The following is an 18,591-nucleotide window of genomic DNA, read 5'->3' as shown; positions in this document are numbered from 1 at the left end:
TGGAATATTTATTCAACACAAGAAGTTTTGTTTTTTCAGCATTGCCTTGACATGTTCTTTCGTATTAGTTTTTTATTGAGCTTATCTTATTTGGAACAATGAACTGTTTCTTTTAAACTCAGCAAATGCATGAATCCTTTGGGATACTTATTATGCTTCATGAATAGTTTTTCACATTTAAAGAAACAATGTTTAACCTAAGGCTTAATGTTTCTGCTCATGTAAAATGAGTGTTTTGGTTTGTGAGGATCTCAGGTGTTCACAATTGAGTTAGTCATTGATCATACTCTTTATTAATGACACCAATATCAGTGGTCTAGAAAGGCTACACTTTTGTTCTATTTTATTTCACCTTTATTTTCTTCCTCTCCTTCCTGCTATTCCGTACTCCTTGTTCCCTACAATACTTAATGTTTATCCTTCCAAGCCATTTTCCAAATTTTGTATATATTTCCTTAAAAAACTATATTTTTTAAAACTATATATTTAATATGTGTTCTATATAAATGATAATGTGGTATGAATCTATTTTGCTTCTTTCTTAAAATATTAAGTTTTATGACCTACTCATGTTACCTTATATGATGTGCTTCTGACTAGTGCATATTATTATACTGCATTCACATACCACAGCTGATCTTTTCCTCTAGCCACAGATACTTAAGCTGTTTCCCCTTCTACAAACTTGTACGTGTCTTCCTATGAAACTGCCCTGTCATCTGTATGGGATATATGTCCTAGAGTAGAATGCCTCGGGTTGGGGGTATATGCATATTTAATTTCAGTTAAGTAATGCTGCATTGTTTTCAGCAATGGTTGCACCATTTTACACTTGGACCAGCAAAACATGAGGATTACATTTTATCTGCCTCTTCAGCAGCACTTGATATTATTTGATTTTTTGTGAAGCTGATATGTGAAACTGTGTTTTTGTCTTAATCTGCATTGTCTGATTACTAACGAGGGTAGGCATATGCTTTTTTGGTTTTCTATTCTTTGGAAAACACTATATTGTACTTATAATTTGCCTTTTTTTTCCTATTAAGTTTTTATCTTTCTTGCTGATTATATAGTAAGAAACTTTTTATAGAGTCTAGACATGTTATTGTCAGGTTCAGACATTGGAAATAACTTGGTCTTGTCATTTGTTAATTCTTGTGTTTGGTGTCCTTCATGGAATAGAAATCTTCGATTTTCCCAATTGTGCTTTTTAGGTCTTCTCAGTTTTATAGTTTCACCATTTACATTTAGGCCTTTAGTTTAATTGGAATTTACCTTTGGATGTAGCATGTGGTATGAATCCAACTTTTTCTCCGGCTAGTCATAAAAGGGAATGGGTTAACAAAATCCCTTCTCTCTATGTATGGGGAAATTATTTTGGTTTTACCTTCTCCTTAGCACAATTTCCTTGGAAATCTATTAAGATAAATACAGAATGCCAACTACTTACCCAGCAACATTTTTGTGTTGTACCAAAAACAAAAAAACAACACAGGCTTTGAGAATTCTCAGAGAAAGGGAAGACTGTAACTGAGCTTGTTCCTCATTGCAGAGACTTGGAACCTACCATCAGGGATTTTTACAAGATAGTGGTTCCTGTGGCACATGAGGCTTACCTAAGGAGAATGCCCTTCTCTACATGATCTATTTACTATGGTATATCCTGCCAAGCTAAGTGACCTTTGTGCTGAGCTATATCCTTTTGGGTCTTGTGAATGTCTGCTGGGCATGCAGGGTAGGATGGTAGTCCATTTTTCTAACCATTACCAAATAATCTACATCTTCCCCCATTTCATTACATACCAAGTTCCTATAAACATGAAACTTTGAGGCTCTCTATCTTCTATTGATATATATCAGTTCCTTTCTTTCCCAGTACAACACTGTCTTACTTAACGTTACTTGGTAATATGTCCTAATATATGATAGGTGAATCTATTTTGCCCTGCTTTGTGAAAATTACATTAGCCATTTGTGGGTTTTTATTTGGCTTAAGTTATAGTATCAGTTTATCAAGTTCCCTTTTTTAAAAAAGCTGCTGAGATTTTGGTTGGAATTACATTGAATATAGAGGTTAATCTAGAAAAAATTGACATACGGTTAAATCATCCCATTCATGAACACAATTTCCCATTTATTCAGGACATTATGTGTATGTGTGTTTGTTGGGTTTTTGTTGTTTTGGCTGTTCCTAGGGATTTTATAAATTATGTTGCTATTGACAATGGTGTCCTATTATTTCTGGTACAGAGAAATGTACTGAACTGGGTATGTTGATCTTGTATTTGCAGCTTTGAAGAATGCTTATTAGTTCTGATATTGATTCTCTTGGATTGTCTATGTAAATGCAAATAATGACAGTCTTATCTCTTCCTTTTTAGTCTTTGTGCTTAGCATTCTCTTTATTGCCCATCTGTTTTTGACAGTGGCTGTGGTAGCAGGCATTTTTATTTTTTCTACCTCAGATTCTAAAGTTGCTCTGTTAAATGTGATGTTTGCTGTGAGGCTTATGCTAGTCTTTTATCCAAAGAAGTTCCCTTTTATTGCTGTTTTAAATCTGCATTTGTTTAGATTGTCTTTTGACTTTTCACCTCTAGTAATAATAATTGATGAATAATATTGATTTTCTGATATCAAACCATTCTTGCATTCCTTCTGGGTACTATTTTTTTTCGATGAAATAATTTGTTTTACCAAAAAAAATACATTTATATATGTATGTATACATATATACGTATACACATATACATATATATGTATGTGTGTGTGTGTGTGTGTGTGTGTGTGTAAGATGATTAATATAAAAGTGAGGTATTAGCAGGGCACCTGGGTTGCTCAGTGGGTTAAGTGTCCGACTCTTGATCTCAGCTCAGGTCTTGATCTCAGGGTCGTGCATTCAAGCCCCACGTTGGGCTCTGTGCTGGGCATGAAGCCTACTTAAAAAAAAAAAAAAAAAGTACTAGCATGCAGAAATCTAGCTGTATACAGAAGGTACTATTGCTGCTGTTTGATAAGGTGTCCCAGGAGAAGATAAGCTGAAAAGACGCACTGGATCATAGTCTGGCTTTAGTTTCTCTGAGAATTTACAAGAACCATTTCTGGAGAAATCATTGGGCAAGGTCCTGAGCAAATCTTAGGAAACCCAGGGTTATCCACAGTTAGTGTATTTTGGAAAGTACCAACTACTAGAACTGAATAACTGCCTGTAACACAGTCCAGGGGAGTGGGGTGCTTAGGCTTTTCTACTTTTAAGTTCCCTGTGGCCATCCTTCAATCAGGAGTAGATCACTTGTGTGTTCTCAAATGATCCAGGGAACAGGACTTGAAGGAAAAGGGCAAGGACTTCATCACCATGCAGTTTAGCTAATCACATACAGCTAATAATCTGGGCCAGGCTTACCCAGGCTCTATCACATTAAAAATAAGCTGTAACATGGGGTGCCTGGGTGTCTCAGTTGGTTGAATGCCTGACTTCGGCTCAGGTCATGATCTCACTGTTTGTGAGTTCGGGCCCCACATCGGGCTCTGTCTGGGCTGGCAGCTCAGAGCCTGGAGCCTGCTTTGGAGTCTGTGTCTCCCTCCCTCTTTGCCCCATCCTTGCTTGCACTCTCTCTCTCAAAAATAAATAAGCATTAAGAAAAAAAATTTTTTTAATAAGCTGTAACAGAAAGCAACATTATGTTTCTCTTGAGTCATTCCACATAAGAGAACTGGTGGTTCTGTTTCGAGGTTTCCATTTTCCTACATGGTCTTTTTCCCCCTGTTGTAGATCTTTGGTCTTTCATGACAAATCTTTTCCTCAGGTTTCTGCTGAATTTTGGTTGTTTGCTTATGTTTAAGAATAAGAGACCAGGGGCATCTGACTGCCTCAGTTGGTAGAGCATGCAACTCTTGATCTCAAGATCCTGAGTTCAAGCCCCACATTGGACATAGAGCTTACTAAAAAATAATAATAAGAGAGTAAACAGCTAATTGAAGATCTTGAACAGGCAGGTCGGGCTGGTTTGCGAACTATGTTAAAGCTAGTTTGGAGGGCATGCATAGGATTTGCTAATATTTACCTGAATTCAACTATCCATCCAGTCTCAGACAAAGTAAACTACCAAACTTAGAGAATGTTCAGAAAAACGCCAGAAATCACCTTCACTGTAGGTAAGCAATCCAGTGAGAGTGGAGAGGGGCTGGAAAACTACATGTGTATAATTTTTTCTTATAAAATCACTAATCAGCTAACACTCCTTCCCTGAGAAGCAGTAAGAGAGGAAGGGAAGGTGGGAAAAAATAAGCACCGGAGTGTCACTCTTGAGAAATACTTCCATGTGGAAACGTGGATTAGGGAATTATGTTAGACTGAAAAGTACATTAGATTGAACTTGTATTTTTATTTTTTATTTTTAAGTAATCTCTGCACCCAAGGTGGGGCTTGAACCTATAATCCAGAGATCAAGAGTCACATGCTCCACCAACTAAGCCAGCCAGGTGCCCCTGAACTTATATTTTAAATTTGTCTTTACATTTGCTTTTTTTTTTTTTTTTTTTTGGTCTCTGCTCTTTCTAAGTGGACTATGTTTAAAATCTGATATTTGATAGCTTTTCATGGTTTTATCAGTTTTTCACATATTTCCACTACCTTACTACAAGTGTTGTACTTAAAATTTCTTTTTTTATAGATCACATTTTTTTCTTCAGGTTTTTTGTTTTGTTGTTTTTTTCTTTTTAATTTTTGCTGCAAAAAGCTTTATTGTTTCCATTTGGTCCATGGCTTGGGACAGGGCTCCAGGGTGGTTAAAAAGCTGCCTGGTGGCTGCAGGGAGAGGCTCAGGCACAAGCCCTGGTCCGGGGGTTGCAGGCCAGAGAGGTCCTTCAAAGGCTGCCAGGCTTCAAAGGCTCCTAGTCGAGCTTGAGGGCCAGCCTTTAGAAGAGATACTCGCCCAGCCCAGCCTGGGGGCTATCCCACCTACAGGGGTGAGTCAGGTGGTTGCCCATCTTCTTGATCCCCTTCTCATCTTGGTCCTCCAGGAAGTCACAGAGATGGGGGTCTGTGTGCGCGGAACCGAGGGCATGCAAAGCCAAAAGGGCCTGGTTCAAGTTCTTCTCCAGAACCGGGGCAGCTTCCAGGGTTTCATTACACTCTTCCTGGAACAGCTTCTACCTGGTCCTGGTCCTGGAAGAGGGTACAGCTGCCTCGTTGACTTTGCACCTTCTGGGGACACTCCGCACCCTCGCACTTCTCAGCCAACACTCAGAAGTGGCCCACGCCCTCCAGAGCCCCATTGTCACAGTCGAAATAGAAGACCATAGAGGTAGGTGTAGGAGGCCTGCAGATGCATGTTGACCAGGAGGTTGACAGCCCCCTCCACCTCGGTGAAATAATTCTGAGGAATCCGGGGAGCTCACAGTTAATGAGTAATAAAGAGCTAAGCTCAAAATAGGGTGTTGGCCAGTACCAGAGGCAAAGGATGGCTGAGAAGATGGCTCCAAAGGTTGTGACTGGAAAAAGGGTTGGAGGGTGGTCGGGAGGCTGGTAGAAGGGGCGTCCCTGCATCCGTTCCATCCAGACACTGTTGAAGCAAGAGACAGATCCTCAGAAACCACCAGATGCATTGTCTCTTCAGGTTTGAAACCTATACATTTCTATTTTTATTCTTGTTGTGGTTACTTTTTAACCCCTAATTATGTTTATTTTTCTCTACCAGTGTTTAAAGTTATCAATATTGAAGTCTTACAACCACACAAGAATGTTGGCACGCTATCATCCTCCCTGCTTTCTCCTCCAGACACTTCTCCCTACTGGTCCCCTGCCCCTATTCCTTCACCAATGTCAGTATCCCTTGAAGTTTTATTCCAGATTGTTATGGTTAATTTTTCATATTTAATATTTGCCTAGTTGAAGAAATAACTTGTTTGAAGTTACTATTTTTCCATCATATATATGTTTTATCCATTCACATATTTTTAACTATGAAACTAGTAAAATCGCATGGTTTTAGAAAATCAAATTGTGATTTAAAAAAAAAAGGAAATAAAGTAGTCCCCTACCTCACTCCAGGTTCCCAGAAGCAAACACATTTAGCTTTTCTGCTACTCTGCTTTTTACCTTCTTTCTTTTTTTTTTTTTTTTTTTTTTTTTCAACGTTTTTTATTTATTTTTGGGACAGAGAGAGACATAGCATGAACGGGGGAGGGGCAGAGAGAGAGGGAGACACAGAACCGGAAACAGGCTCCAGGCTCCGAGCCATCAGCCCAGAGCCTGACGCGGGGCTCGAACTCACGGACCGCGAGATCGTGACCTGGCTGAAGTCGGACGCTTAACCGACTGCGCCACCCAGGCGCCCCTGCTTTTTACCTTATTTCTAAATAATGTGCTCATCCTGTATTTCTTACAATTTTAGAGGTTGTCTCCTCACCCCCCATGGAGAATTTAACTGCTTTACACTACTATCCCACATTTTCTCTGCAGCCATTTCAGACTCAGAGATGGAAGTTTTGTGTCAAGATTGGCAAAGCAGCCACACCAGTTCTGGAGCACCCACCTGTACTGTAATTTGAGAGAGAAATAAACTTTTATTGTGTTTAAGCCACTGTATTTAGGGTCTCTTTGTTAAAGCAACTTAGTCTGTACTAAAACAGAGGGATGAGCTTCTGAACATAAAAGGGTTAGACTTGGTGAGGAAGGGGAAATAGATGAAAGTTTTAGATACAATTACCCATTCTGCATAAAAGGCCTTAGGAAGGAACATCTGTACAATGCCAAAGATTCTTCCTTGGGCAAAGGTCATTGAACCGAATGAGTTGACCTTGGGCAAGTCACTTGAACTTTCTCTAACCTTGGAATAAAAAGATTGAAGAAGCCCATCTATCAAGGATTCTTTCTTGCTCTGTCATTCTGTAAAGGGATATTGTTCTCGAAAAGACTAGAGAGTGATGAGGAAAGCTTCAAACATTAAGTTCCCGAATTGATCATTTAGAGATGGTATAGTAGTATGTGGATCTACAGCAAGAGCAAATGTTGTGAATGGGGTCCAGGAATAGAGCTCTATTCTATCTCCGCTTGCAAACTGGTTCTTTTTTTTTTTTTTTTTTTCCAATATATGAAATTTATGGTCAAATTGGTTTCCATACAACACCCAGTGCTCATCCCAAAAGGTGCCCTCCTCAATACCCATCCCCCACCCTTCCCTCCCTCCCACCCCCCATCAACCCTCAGTTTGTTCTCAGTTTTTAACAGTCTCTTATGCTTTGGCTCTCTCCCACTCTAACCTCTAAACTGGTTGATTCTTAACTGACTTCATTCCTTTTTATCGAACCTTGCTAAAAGCAAAAATTGTCAGCCAATATGAACTTAGATTTTGACCTTTTCTAAACCCCTTTCCTCAGAGCCGTAGGCTTGATAATCTACCTTTCAAGTTAACACAAGTGACACTTCCCAATACACTCGGAGTTACCAGCCTTCCAGCCTGCAATATGCTTCTACCTGCCGATGCCATACATAGCTTAGATCTTTGTAATTATAGCACACCCCTTTCAGGGACCAAGTTTTCCCTTTTAGGGACTACTCTAAACTTCTGTAACAGACCAAAAAAACAACAGTAGCTAAAGAAAGATAAATACTTTTTCTCATATAACAGTCTAGGGCCTGTTAGGCAGCTTCTCTTCACAAGGTAATTAAGTTCAAGGCCAAGGTGCCTTCTATGTTACTGCTCTAAAAAAAAAAATCTCATGAGTCCTTTTTTTATTTTTAAAGTAACATTTACTTTTTAAAGTTTATTTATTTTGAGAGAGAGAGCACGCTTGCATGAGGGGCAGAGAGACACGGAGGGAGAGAGAAAATCCCAAGCAAGCTCCACACTCAGTGCTGAGCCTGATGCGGGCCTAAACCCACAAACCATGAGATCATGACCTGAGCTAAAATCAAGAGTCAGACACAACTGACTGAGCCACCCAGGCGCCCCTCTCATGAGTCTTTCTAATCCTCATGGTTTAAACTGGCTCACCACCATCACAACTGAGTTCAGGACTAGGAGAAAGAAAGTCAAGGGCAAGTAAGAGAAGCAAACAGCTTCTCTTTAAGAATTTACCTAACTAGGCGCACCTGGGTGGCTCAGTCGGTTAAGCGTCCCACTTCGGATCAGGTCATGATCTCACGGTTCCTGAGTTTGAGCCCTGTGTCAGGATCTGTGCTGGCTGCTCAGAGACTGGAGCCTGCTTCGGATTTGGATTCTGTGTCTCCCTCTCTCTCTGCCTCTTCCCCGCTCGGGCGCTCTCTCTCTCTCTCTCTCTCTCTCTCTCAAATAAACATTAAAAAAAGTATTTACCTAATTAAATACAGAGCTTGCCTAACTTCCGTGTCTCTGTGGAATAAATATAATAAAAGATTTGATAGTAAAAATAGCAAAAAGTCAGAGTTGATACAATTAGAAAAAACTGACAGCCACTCAAATCATCAGATCTCATTATAGTAATTTACCCATTTGAATAGAGCTTTATTTTTTCTGTCCTTTCTAACATTTAGTTTTAGTCCTCAGACTAGACACATTGCAAGTGAAAATTAAAAGTAATTGACATGGAAGCACCTGAGTGGCTTGGTTGGTTAGGCCTCTGGCTTGGGCTCAGGTCATGATCTCACAGTTAGTGGGTTCAAGCCCCACATTGGGCTCTCTGCTGTCAGCACAGAGCCAGCTTTAGATCCTCTGTCTCCCTTTCTGCCCTCCTGCCCCCCCCAACAAACATTAAAACATATTTATAAAAAATAAAAATTAAAAAAAGTAATTGACATGGGGGGGCACCTGGGTGGCTCAGACCATTAAGCATCCGACTCTTGATTTCCTCTCTTGATTTCCTCTCAGGTTGTGATCTCACCATTTGGTTCATGAGTTCTAGCCCCATAATGGGCTCTTCCCTGACAATGCAGAGCCTGCTTGGGATATTCTCTCTCTCTCTCTCTCTCTCTCTCTCTCTCTCTCTCTCAAAATAAATTTTAAAAAAGTAATTGATGGCACAAAAACAGACACCCAGATCAATGGAACAGAATAGAGAACCCAGAAATGGACCCACAAACATGGCCAACTAATCTTTGACAAAGCAGGAAAGAATATCCAATGGAATAAAGACAGTCTCTTCAGCAAGTGGTGCTGGGAAAACTGGACAGCGACACGCAGAAGAATGAACCTGGGCCACTTTCTTACACCATACACAAAAAATAAACTCAAAATGGATGAAAGACCTAAATGTAAGACAGGAAGCCATCAAAATCCTCAAGGAGAAAGCAGGCAAAAACCTCTTTGATCTTGGCCGCAACAACTTCTTACTCAACACATCTTCAGAGGCAAGGGAAACAAAAGGAAACATGAACTATTGGGACCTCATCAAAATAAAAAGCTTCTGCACAACGAAGGAAACAATCAACAAAACTAAAAGGCATCCGACAGAATGGGAGAAGATATTTGCAAATGACATAGCAGATAAAGGGTTAGTATCCAAAATCTATAAGGAACTTATCAAACTCAACACCAAAAAAACAAATAATTCAGTGAAGAAATGGGCAAAAGACATGAATAGACACTTTTCCAAAGAAGACATCCAGGTAGCCAACCAAACGTGAAAAATGTTCAACATCACTCATCATCAGGGAAATACCAATCAAAACCACAATGAGATACTACCTCCCACCTGTCGGAATGGCTCACATGAACAACTCAGGCAACAACAGATGTTGGCGAGGATGAGGAGAAAGAGGATCTCTTTTGCATTGCTGGTGGGAATGCAAGCTGATGCAGCCACTCTGGAAAACAGTATGGAGGTTCCTTAAAAATTAAAAATAGAACTATCCCACAACCCAGCAATTGCACTACCAGATATTTATCCAAGGGATACAGAGATGCTGTTTTATTTTTTATTTATTTTTTTTTCAACGTTTTTTATTTATTTTTGGACAGAGAGAGACAGAGCATGAACGGGGGAGGGGCAGAGAGAGAGGGAGACACAGAATCGGAAACAGGCTCCAGGCTCCGAGCCATCAGCCCAGAGCCTGACGCGGGGCTCGAACTCACGGACCGCGAGATCGTGACCTGGCTGAAGTCGGACGCTTAACCGACTGCGCCACCCAGGCGCCCCCAGAGATGCTGTTTTAAAGGGACACATGCACCCCGATGTTCATAGCAGCAGTATCAACACTAGCCAGGGTATGGAAAGAGCCCAACGGTCCATCAATGGATGAATGGATAAAGAAGAGGTGGTATATATATACAATGGAGTATTACTCAGCAATCAAAAAGAATGAAATCTTGTCATTTGTAACTACGTGGATGGAACTAGAGGGTAATTATGCTAAGCGAAATTAGAGAAAGACCAATATCATATGACTTCACTCATATGAGGAATTTAAGACACAGAACAGATGAACATAAGGGAAGGGAAGCAAAAATAATAAAAAACAGGGAGGGGGACAAAACATTAAGAGACTCTTAAATATGGAGAACAAACAGGGTTACTGGAGGGGTTATGGGAGGGGGGATGGGCTAAATGAGTAAGGGACATTAAGGAATCTGCTCCTGAAATCATTGTTGCACTATATGCTAATTTGGATCGAAATTTTAAAAATAAAATTAAAAAAAGTAATTGACACATAGTAGTATTTACCCTACAAGACTGAGACTTATATATCTTACTTGTTTCCCAGTAATAGTAGTTACCACAGTAACACATGTGGAACCTATCAATGTGAATGAACACTGAATTTCTAACCCAGAGCTATTTACATTTTTCAGGAGATGCCTCCTGATAATAATGACAACGCTTCACCCAAGATACTTCTTGTGTCCTTCTAAATGATACAACTTTACCATTCTACCTAAGCGCCTATACCAAAGTGACCTATACCGCCAACTATTTCATCCATGGTTGATCCGAGTTCTTTTATCTCCCTTGTTTCTATTTCCTCTAGAGTCAAGAGTTGGTCACTTAAGATCCGGTCGGGAGGATCTGGTTGCTAAGAAACAAGACGCTGGGGGGTGAAGACGCTGCACTGCGACAAGCCCAGGAGTGAAAGCGAGAGGGGGAAGGGAAAGGCAAAGGCACTGGGCTGCGGCCGCTAGCTGCAGCCGCTTCTCTGGCCACCCGTCCCAGCCCTGCAGGAGCTAGTTGTTCATTGGTTCCGCCGCTGTAGCGCTGGCCTGTGATTGGTTGGACGGCGTGGGGGCCGGCGGTACCCTGCGAGCAGGAGGGGCGATGCGTGTGAGTACCGTGGCCATGCTTGCGGGCCGGGTAGCTGGAGCTTAATGGCGCGAGGACAGTCTGTGCCGGCCACTGCAGGTGACAAAGGCGTAGTGAGGGCCATCGCGGCCCCGAGCAGGTGAGAGAGACGTCGAGGGGCCTGGGGTGCCGGCGGGGGTGGGGGGGGGGGGCGGGAAGTGCGGCAAGGGGCGGTACCGTTGGCAGTCAGCGGCTTCACGCCGCGGCCTCCTCCTCCGCCGGGCCGGGCCGGGGTCCCGTTAGCCCAAGCGCCCCCGAACGTCCCCACGCCCAGCCTGCAGCCTGCCGGCCTTCCCAGCCCCAGGTCCCTGCCGCCGGTCCCTGCCGCCGGTCCCTGCCGCCGGTCCCCGCCGCACCACCAGCAGAGGGTGCCCTGGTGTCCGTCCGCCGGGCCGCGCCCTGTGTCTGCCAGCATCTTCCCTCAGCCTTGCCCCCTAACCGGCGCCTTTGTCAGTCCCCAACCCGCTCCACGCCCGGGGAGTTTCTACCCCTACGGGAAAGGCGGGGACACCACAGGCTGGGGAACTCTGAGGACGCTCCTCGCGGTGAGGTCTGCGCCCAAGGTTTGCACGGCTTTGATCTATTTATCCTGGGTTGCAGATGTGATTTTTTCGTTCACGGTGAAAGCCAACAGCCTCGGTTCTCATTTGTGGTCAGGAAGCGTGGACACAAGGCTTCTCCCCTGGAGCAGGATGACTCTGTTCTCTCCCGATCTCAGTTACGCCAAAGGCCTTTGACCTACCTACCCTACCGGCCCCTTCGTTTAGCGTCTTTCCTCTACCTAAGGAAAAAGGCTTTGTCTACAAAAGCCTTTTTCTATTTGGAAAAAAAAAAAAAATCAGATGCCAGTGGTGGACTTCCATTTGGTCTTAATTAATTAGATTAGTTTTATTAAAACATTTAAATAAACCAAGATTGTGGGAATGGGGTGGGGGGAGTAGGACGCGAAGAGTTCTTAAAAAGTGTAGTGCATTAAATAGAATGTTTATTTCAGGTAAATAACACGTTTGACCTTAAGCATTAATTAACATTAAAAAAATAATTTATCAGGGCGCCTGGGTGGCTCAGTCGGTTAGGCGGCCGACTTCGGCTCAGGTCATGATCTTGCGGTCCGTGAGTTCTAGCCCCGCGTCGGGCTCTATGCTGACAGCTCAGAGCCTGGAGCCTGCGTCATATTCTGTGTCTCCCTCTCTCTGACCCTCCCCTGTTCATGCTCTGGCTCTCCCTGTCTCAAAAATAAATAAACGTTAAAAAAAATTAAAAAAAATAATTTATCGTGAATGGAACTAGATTTAGTAGTGGTGTAATTTGAACTTCAAATTTTTTCTTATTGCCACAGTTTTTGATAAGTCTGTACTTTTCTTTCCAGAATGTAGTGCACTATGACAGCTATTCCAAGAGAATTTATGAGAATATCGTGTATATTATAAATGAATATTACATGTGAAATATATACAAAAAATTTTAAGTATTTGATATGGACAGTATTTTTAATTAGCTAACAAGTGCCAGCACTTTGCAGGCCACAATAAATATTTTAGAACTTTTAAATGAATATTTTTGAAAGTGAAGAAAAAAAAAAAGCACCCAAATCCTTGCCCTGAATTGTGGATTAGACTGTTTTCTACTGAGGTCCAGACAAATTATAATGAAATACTCTATGTTCTAACATACATTTCAAATTGTGTGGTATGAAAAGTGACAATGTGCTAGGCATACAAGTGGAGAACAATAAAGCTTTGTAAAATCTATGTTCACCTGGGCTCAAAGAAGTGTTTTACAATTATTAAACTGCAGTTAGCCCTTGAAAATGCAGGGGTTGGAGTGTTGACCACCCTCAGTCGAAAATACTCATGTTAACTTTCAACTCCCTCACAACTTAAGCACTAATAGCGTACTGTTGACCACAAACCTTACTGATAACATAGTCTATTAACACGTATTTTGTATATATATTATATACTGTATTCTCACAATAAAGAAAACTAAAGAGAAGAAAATGTTATTAAGAAAATCATAAGGTCAGCTGGGACGTTTGGGTGGCTCAGTTGGTTAAGTGTCTGACTTCAGCTCAGGTCATGATCTTGCAGTTTGTGAGTTCAGGCCCTGCGTCAGGCTCTGTGCTGACAGCTTGGAGCCTGGAGCCTGCTCTTGATTCTGTGTCTCCCTCTCTCTGCTCACGCTCTGTCTCTCTCTGTTGCAAAAATAAATAAACATTAAAAAAAAATCATAAGGAAGAGCAAATACATTCATAGTCCAGTATTGTACTGAAGGAAGTCTGAGTGTAAGTGGATCAGTACACTCAAACCTGTACTGTTCAAGGGCCAGTTGTACTCAATAAATAACAATTATTATGTGTGTTCTTCCTCTGCTCCTCCATGGCTCCCCTGTGCTTTGGTTCTCAGCAAATGATATTAAAATTACCTGTTTGTCTGCTAATATCCCTCACCAGACCATAAATTCCTTGAGGACAGGGACCATGCCATATTTATTTTTGTATCCACAATGCTTGGCACATAGTTGAATCTCACTAAATGTTTATTGAACTACATTTATTTGGGAAGCTTTCTAGAGCCCTTTTTCTTGGTGATTCTATTGCTTGAAGATCTTGGACTCCCTTGGTCACTGGACATGTCATTCAAGGGCTCCTGGATTGAATTAGAGGATGCGATGGGAGGACAGATGGGTGGGGAGCCAGGTGAAGAAGCAAGGGAAGCCTCCACGGGGCAGGAGTGACTGCGTACATGCGTGTAGGTGCTTTTTATATTTGAGTGGCAGGGTGTGTTTGGATGTGTGTAAGGATTAAGCCTTATCAGGCCAATTGTCATGTTTTTCCTGAAGACAAGGAAGAACACTCCAAAAACTCAAATTTCTAGAAATAATACTAATTACAATTGTTGCTATAATCTTCCCACAATTTATAACTAATAATCACATAGCATAACAATGATTATGCTTATCCTATCATGTCAGATTAACTTGTTTTTAAATTTCATTTGATTACATTAGTAAAATTTAAATATACTCAGTCTTCATTGTTTGTAGGATGGACATTCACTCACAAAAGAATAAAGGAAATATTGCTTAGGACTAGAATGAAATTATAATTCTTTTAATGAGCTTTATTTTTTTGTTTGTGTGTGTTTGTGTTTTATTTGGTTTTTTTTACAGTTAAACTCCACCACCTGTGAATTGCCAATCAATGTACAAATAAGGCACACTTATGGATTTTTTTTAAGGAAGATATATTGTATTCAACTTCCCCCCCCCCAGTGTTTTATTATGAAAAATTTTAAACATATAGCAAAGTCAAAAGAATGTTATAGTGAACACCTGTGTACCCACCACTTCTACTACCATTAATATTTTATTATACTTTTTTATCACATAATTTATCCATCTGTCCATCCACCAATCCATAATATTGAAATGCTATAATATTTGAAGAGATTTGAGCCGTATATTCCATGTGTATTTTAGGTCACTTTTATTCTTCCTTTATAGGTAGCATATAATTCTTAGGAATAAATTGTAACTGATTTATAATGTCCTAAAAACACTTGGATTTCATATGTAAATAAATCTATTTGTCTTTATTTCTAGTTCCAAAAGATGAGTCGTGGATATTCAGAGAACAACAATTTCTTGAACAATAACAACCAAATGGTGTTGGACATGATCCTTTATCCATTAATTGGAATCCATCAGACCATCAACTGGGAAACTGTGGCAAGGCTTGTGCCTGGGTTAACACCCAAAGAGGTAAATAACCATCCTCTAGATAGCTCCTGGAAAAATCAGAAAAAGTGACCAATTTAAAGAAACAGCTAGTGGGGCACAGTCAGTTAAGCATCTGACTCTTGATTTTGGCTCAGGTCATGATCTCACGGTTGGTGAGTTTGAGCCTGGTTTGTGAGTTTGAGCCTGGTTCATGAGTTTAAGCCCCATGTGGGGCTCCACAGCACTGACAGTGCAGAGCTTGCTTCATATCCTCTGTCCCCCTCTTTCTGCCCCTCCCCTGCTCACACATCAGCTTGCTCGCTCACTCTCTCTCACTCTCTCTCAAAAATAAATAAACTCAGGGTGCCTGGGTGGCTCAGTCAGTTAAGTGTCTGACTTCAGCTTGGGTCATGATCTCACAGTTCGTTAGTTCGAGCTCCGCGTCAGGCTCTGTGCAGACAGCTCAGAGCCTGGAGCCTGCTTCTGATTCTGTGTTTTCCTCTCTCTGCTCCTCCCCCACTCATGCACGAGCTCTGTCTCTCAAAATAAATAAACATTGGGGCGCCTGGGTGGCGCAGTCGGTTAAGCGTCCGACTTCAGCCAGGTCATGATCTCGCGGTCTGTGAGTTCGAGCCCCGCGTCAGGCTCTGGGCTGATGGCTCAGAGCCTGGAGCCTGTTTCCGATTCTGTGTCTCCCTCTCTCTCTGCCCCTCCCCCGTTCATGCTCTGTCTCTCTCTGTCCCAAAAATAAATAAAAAACGTTGAAAAAAAAATTTAAAAAAAAAAAAAATAAATAAATAAACATTAAAGCCTTTAAATAAATACATACATAAATAAATACATAAACTTAAAAAAAGAAGAAACGCTACTCCTGGGGCGCCTGGGTGGCGCAGTCGGTTGAGCGTCCGACTTCAGCCAGGTCACGATCTCGCGGTCCGTGAGTTCGAGCCCCGCGTCAGGCTCTGGGCTGATGGCTCGGAGCCTGGAGCCTGTTTCCGATTCTGTGTCTCCCTCTCTCTCTGCCCCTCCCCCGTTCATGCTCTGTCTCTCTCTGTCCCAAAAATAAATAAAAAACATTGAAAAAAAAATTAAAAAAAAAAAGAAACGCTACTCCTGAAATCATTGTTGTACTATATGCTAACTTGGATGTGAATTAAAAAAACAAACAAAAATTTAAAAAAAGAAAGAAATGGCTACTAAGAGAAAAACATTTGAATTTTACATATACATATGTGTGAATACTGAATGTGCATATGATATGATTTGACTAGTTACAAACTGCATAAATTATTATTTATGTACGTTACCCAAACACCTGGTACATTAACCCACCTGGTATGTTTAAATTCAACCAATTGTTTATGTAACAACTGAAAGTTCACTAATACATAAATTTAAGTAACAAAACTGTTACTGGAAAATTATGGGTAGATAAAATTTTTGTAAATCAAGTCATATGTTATTAAATCCCTAATGCTATGCTTCTCAAATTTGAGTGATGGACAGATCTTTTTAAAGGAAAACCTTGAGAACTCCCAATGTTGACTTAAATTATTTTTTTAATGTTTATTTTCTTTATTCTGAGAGAGCATGAGCAGGGGAGGGACAGAGAGAAAAGGAGAGAATCCCAAGCAGGCTCCACACCATCAGCACAGAGCCTGACATGGAGCTTAATCTCACAAACAGTAACATCAGGATGTGAATCAAAATTAAGAGTTGGATGCTTAACAGACTGAGCCACCCAGGTGCCCCTTAAATTAGTTTTATTATAATGTAAATAAAATGTCCACTAATAATACTAGTTGTAAACACACCTATACACCCATAAACCAAATTTGCATGTTATAGACACAAGTGAGAACTAAAAACAACACAATTCAAACTAAAATGGTTAGCTAGGGGTGCCTTGGTGGCCCAGCTGGTTGAGCATCCAGCTTGATTTTGGCTCAGGTCGTGATTCCAGGGTTGTGGATCCAACCCCTCATCAGGCTCCACCCTGAGCATGGAGCATGCTTGGTATTTTCTCTCTCTCCCTCTGCCCCTCTCCCCTGCTCATGCTCTTTATCTCTAAAAATAAAAAAAATAGGGTCCCCTGGGTGGCTCAGCTGGTAGACTCCCGACTTCAGCTCAGGTCATGATCTCACAGTATGTGGGTTCAAGCCCTGTATCCAGCGCTGAGCCTTCTTGGGATTCTCTCCCTCTGCCCCTTCCCCTCTCACGCTTGTGTTCTCTCTCTCTCTCTCTCAAAATAAGTAAAGAAACCTTTAAAAAAATTAAAAAAATAAAAATAATAATGGTTACCTAATGTGGTAAAGTAATAGTGTTTTGCTGAAATTGAATTGCTGATTACAAGGCAAATGTTGTGTGATCTGTCATGGCACAAAATATTTTGCATTTAGCTTATATTGCCTTGTACCTTTCAAAGACTTCATCCTTCCTCCACTTTTCTCTCTTTAACCTCCTATGAAGACTTACATTGCACCATGACATTACTAGCCTTCCCCTGACACCACTGCCTCCCTCCTCTATCAAGTCCCTTCGCTATCTTATCCTTTTAAAAATTAACCTTAGATGGGGTGCCTGGGTGGCTCAGTTGGTTAAGCATCTGACTTGATGATTCTCATGGTTCGTGAGTTCAAGCCCCACATCGGGCTCTGCACTGATACTGCAGAGCCTGCCAGGGATTCTCTCTCTCTCCCTCTCCTGCTGCCCCTCCCCCACTCACACTCTCTCTGTCTCTCTCAAAATAAATAAATAAACTTAAAAAAAAATTTACCTTAGACAATTGAAGTATTTCTTAGTACAACTTAATTATAAACAGAAAAGCAAATAGGCACTGAAATACTCTGTTATCCTGATGATTTAGATGATTTTATTTTATGCTTAGAATCAAAACTTAAAATCTGAACATTCTTATAGAGAACTCTTTGATTTCTAGTAATTTATCCATGAACCCTAGTTTGAGAAACATTGACCTCAGAATTTCTGCTGTTAATAGGAATCCTAAAGTAGGTGAATCATCTCAGAGTTCTCTAAAAGTAGAAATGACATTAGTGATTTTCCCCAATAAATTTTAAGCGTATTTACCATTGCCCTGGTCCGTCATATACACTCAATAAATACTTGTGGATGGACTTCTGTTAATTTTTCTATTTTTCTTCCCTCTTCTCCTTTTTTTCTTTTTGGATTCAGAGTAGCAAACAGTCCCTCCTGATAATGTGATTGTGTACATTCAGAACGTATGTTAGGAAGAATTAGGAAAATATTGAGATAGGATTATTCCTATAAAGGGCACATGGGCAATGGTTTCACTCTTATGTGGATCCTGAGAAACTTAACAGGAACCCATGGGGGAGGGGAAGGAAAAAAAAAAAAAAAGAGGTTAGAGTGGGAGAGAGCCAAAGCATAAGAGACTGTTAAAAACTGAGAACAAACTGAGGGTTGATGGGGGGTGGGAGGGAGGGGAGGGTGGGTGATGGGTATTGAGGAGGGCACCTTTTGGGATGAGCACTGGGTGTTGTATGGAAACCAATGTGACAATAAACTTCATATATTGGAAAAAAAAAGGGGCACATGGGCATAATGTTTCACATGTAGTGGATGCTTAAATACTTTTAAATC

General features: G+C 41.0%; 1 protein-coding gene across 3 annotated transcripts in view; it reads left to right on the top strand.

Annotated features, from left to right (window-relative positions):
* Positions 1-11,198: 11,198 nt before the first annotated feature.
* The window catches only part of SANBR (SANT and BTB domain regulator of CSR), a 62,668-nt gene continuing 55,275 nt past the window's right edge, over positions 11,199-18,591 (top strand). For 2 of the 3 annotated variants that reach the window (XR_009248601.1, XM_058684001.1), the window contains exons 1-2: positions 11,199-11,350; positions 14,854-15,012. Coding sequence is in view for 2 of the 3 variants with exons in the window: in XM_058684001.1 (XP_058539984.1) it covers positions 14,863-15,012 (150 nt within the window). In the remaining variant the exon portion in view is untranslated. The remainder of the gene's footprint in view (positions 11,351-14,853; positions 15,013-18,591) is intronic. The other variant, XM_058684000.1, reaches the window with a different exon arrangement.

Source organism: Neofelis nebulosa, chromosome 9, assembly GCF_028018385.1.
Source record: "Neofelis nebulosa isolate mNeoNeb1 chromosome 9, mNeoNeb1.pri, whole genome shotgun sequence".
Lineage (NCBI taxonomy): Eukaryota > Metazoa > Chordata > Mammalia > Carnivora > Felidae > Neofelis > Neofelis nebulosa.
Note: the sequence above shows the minus strand (reverse complement) of the source record. Positions and strands in the feature narration are given on the sequence as shown.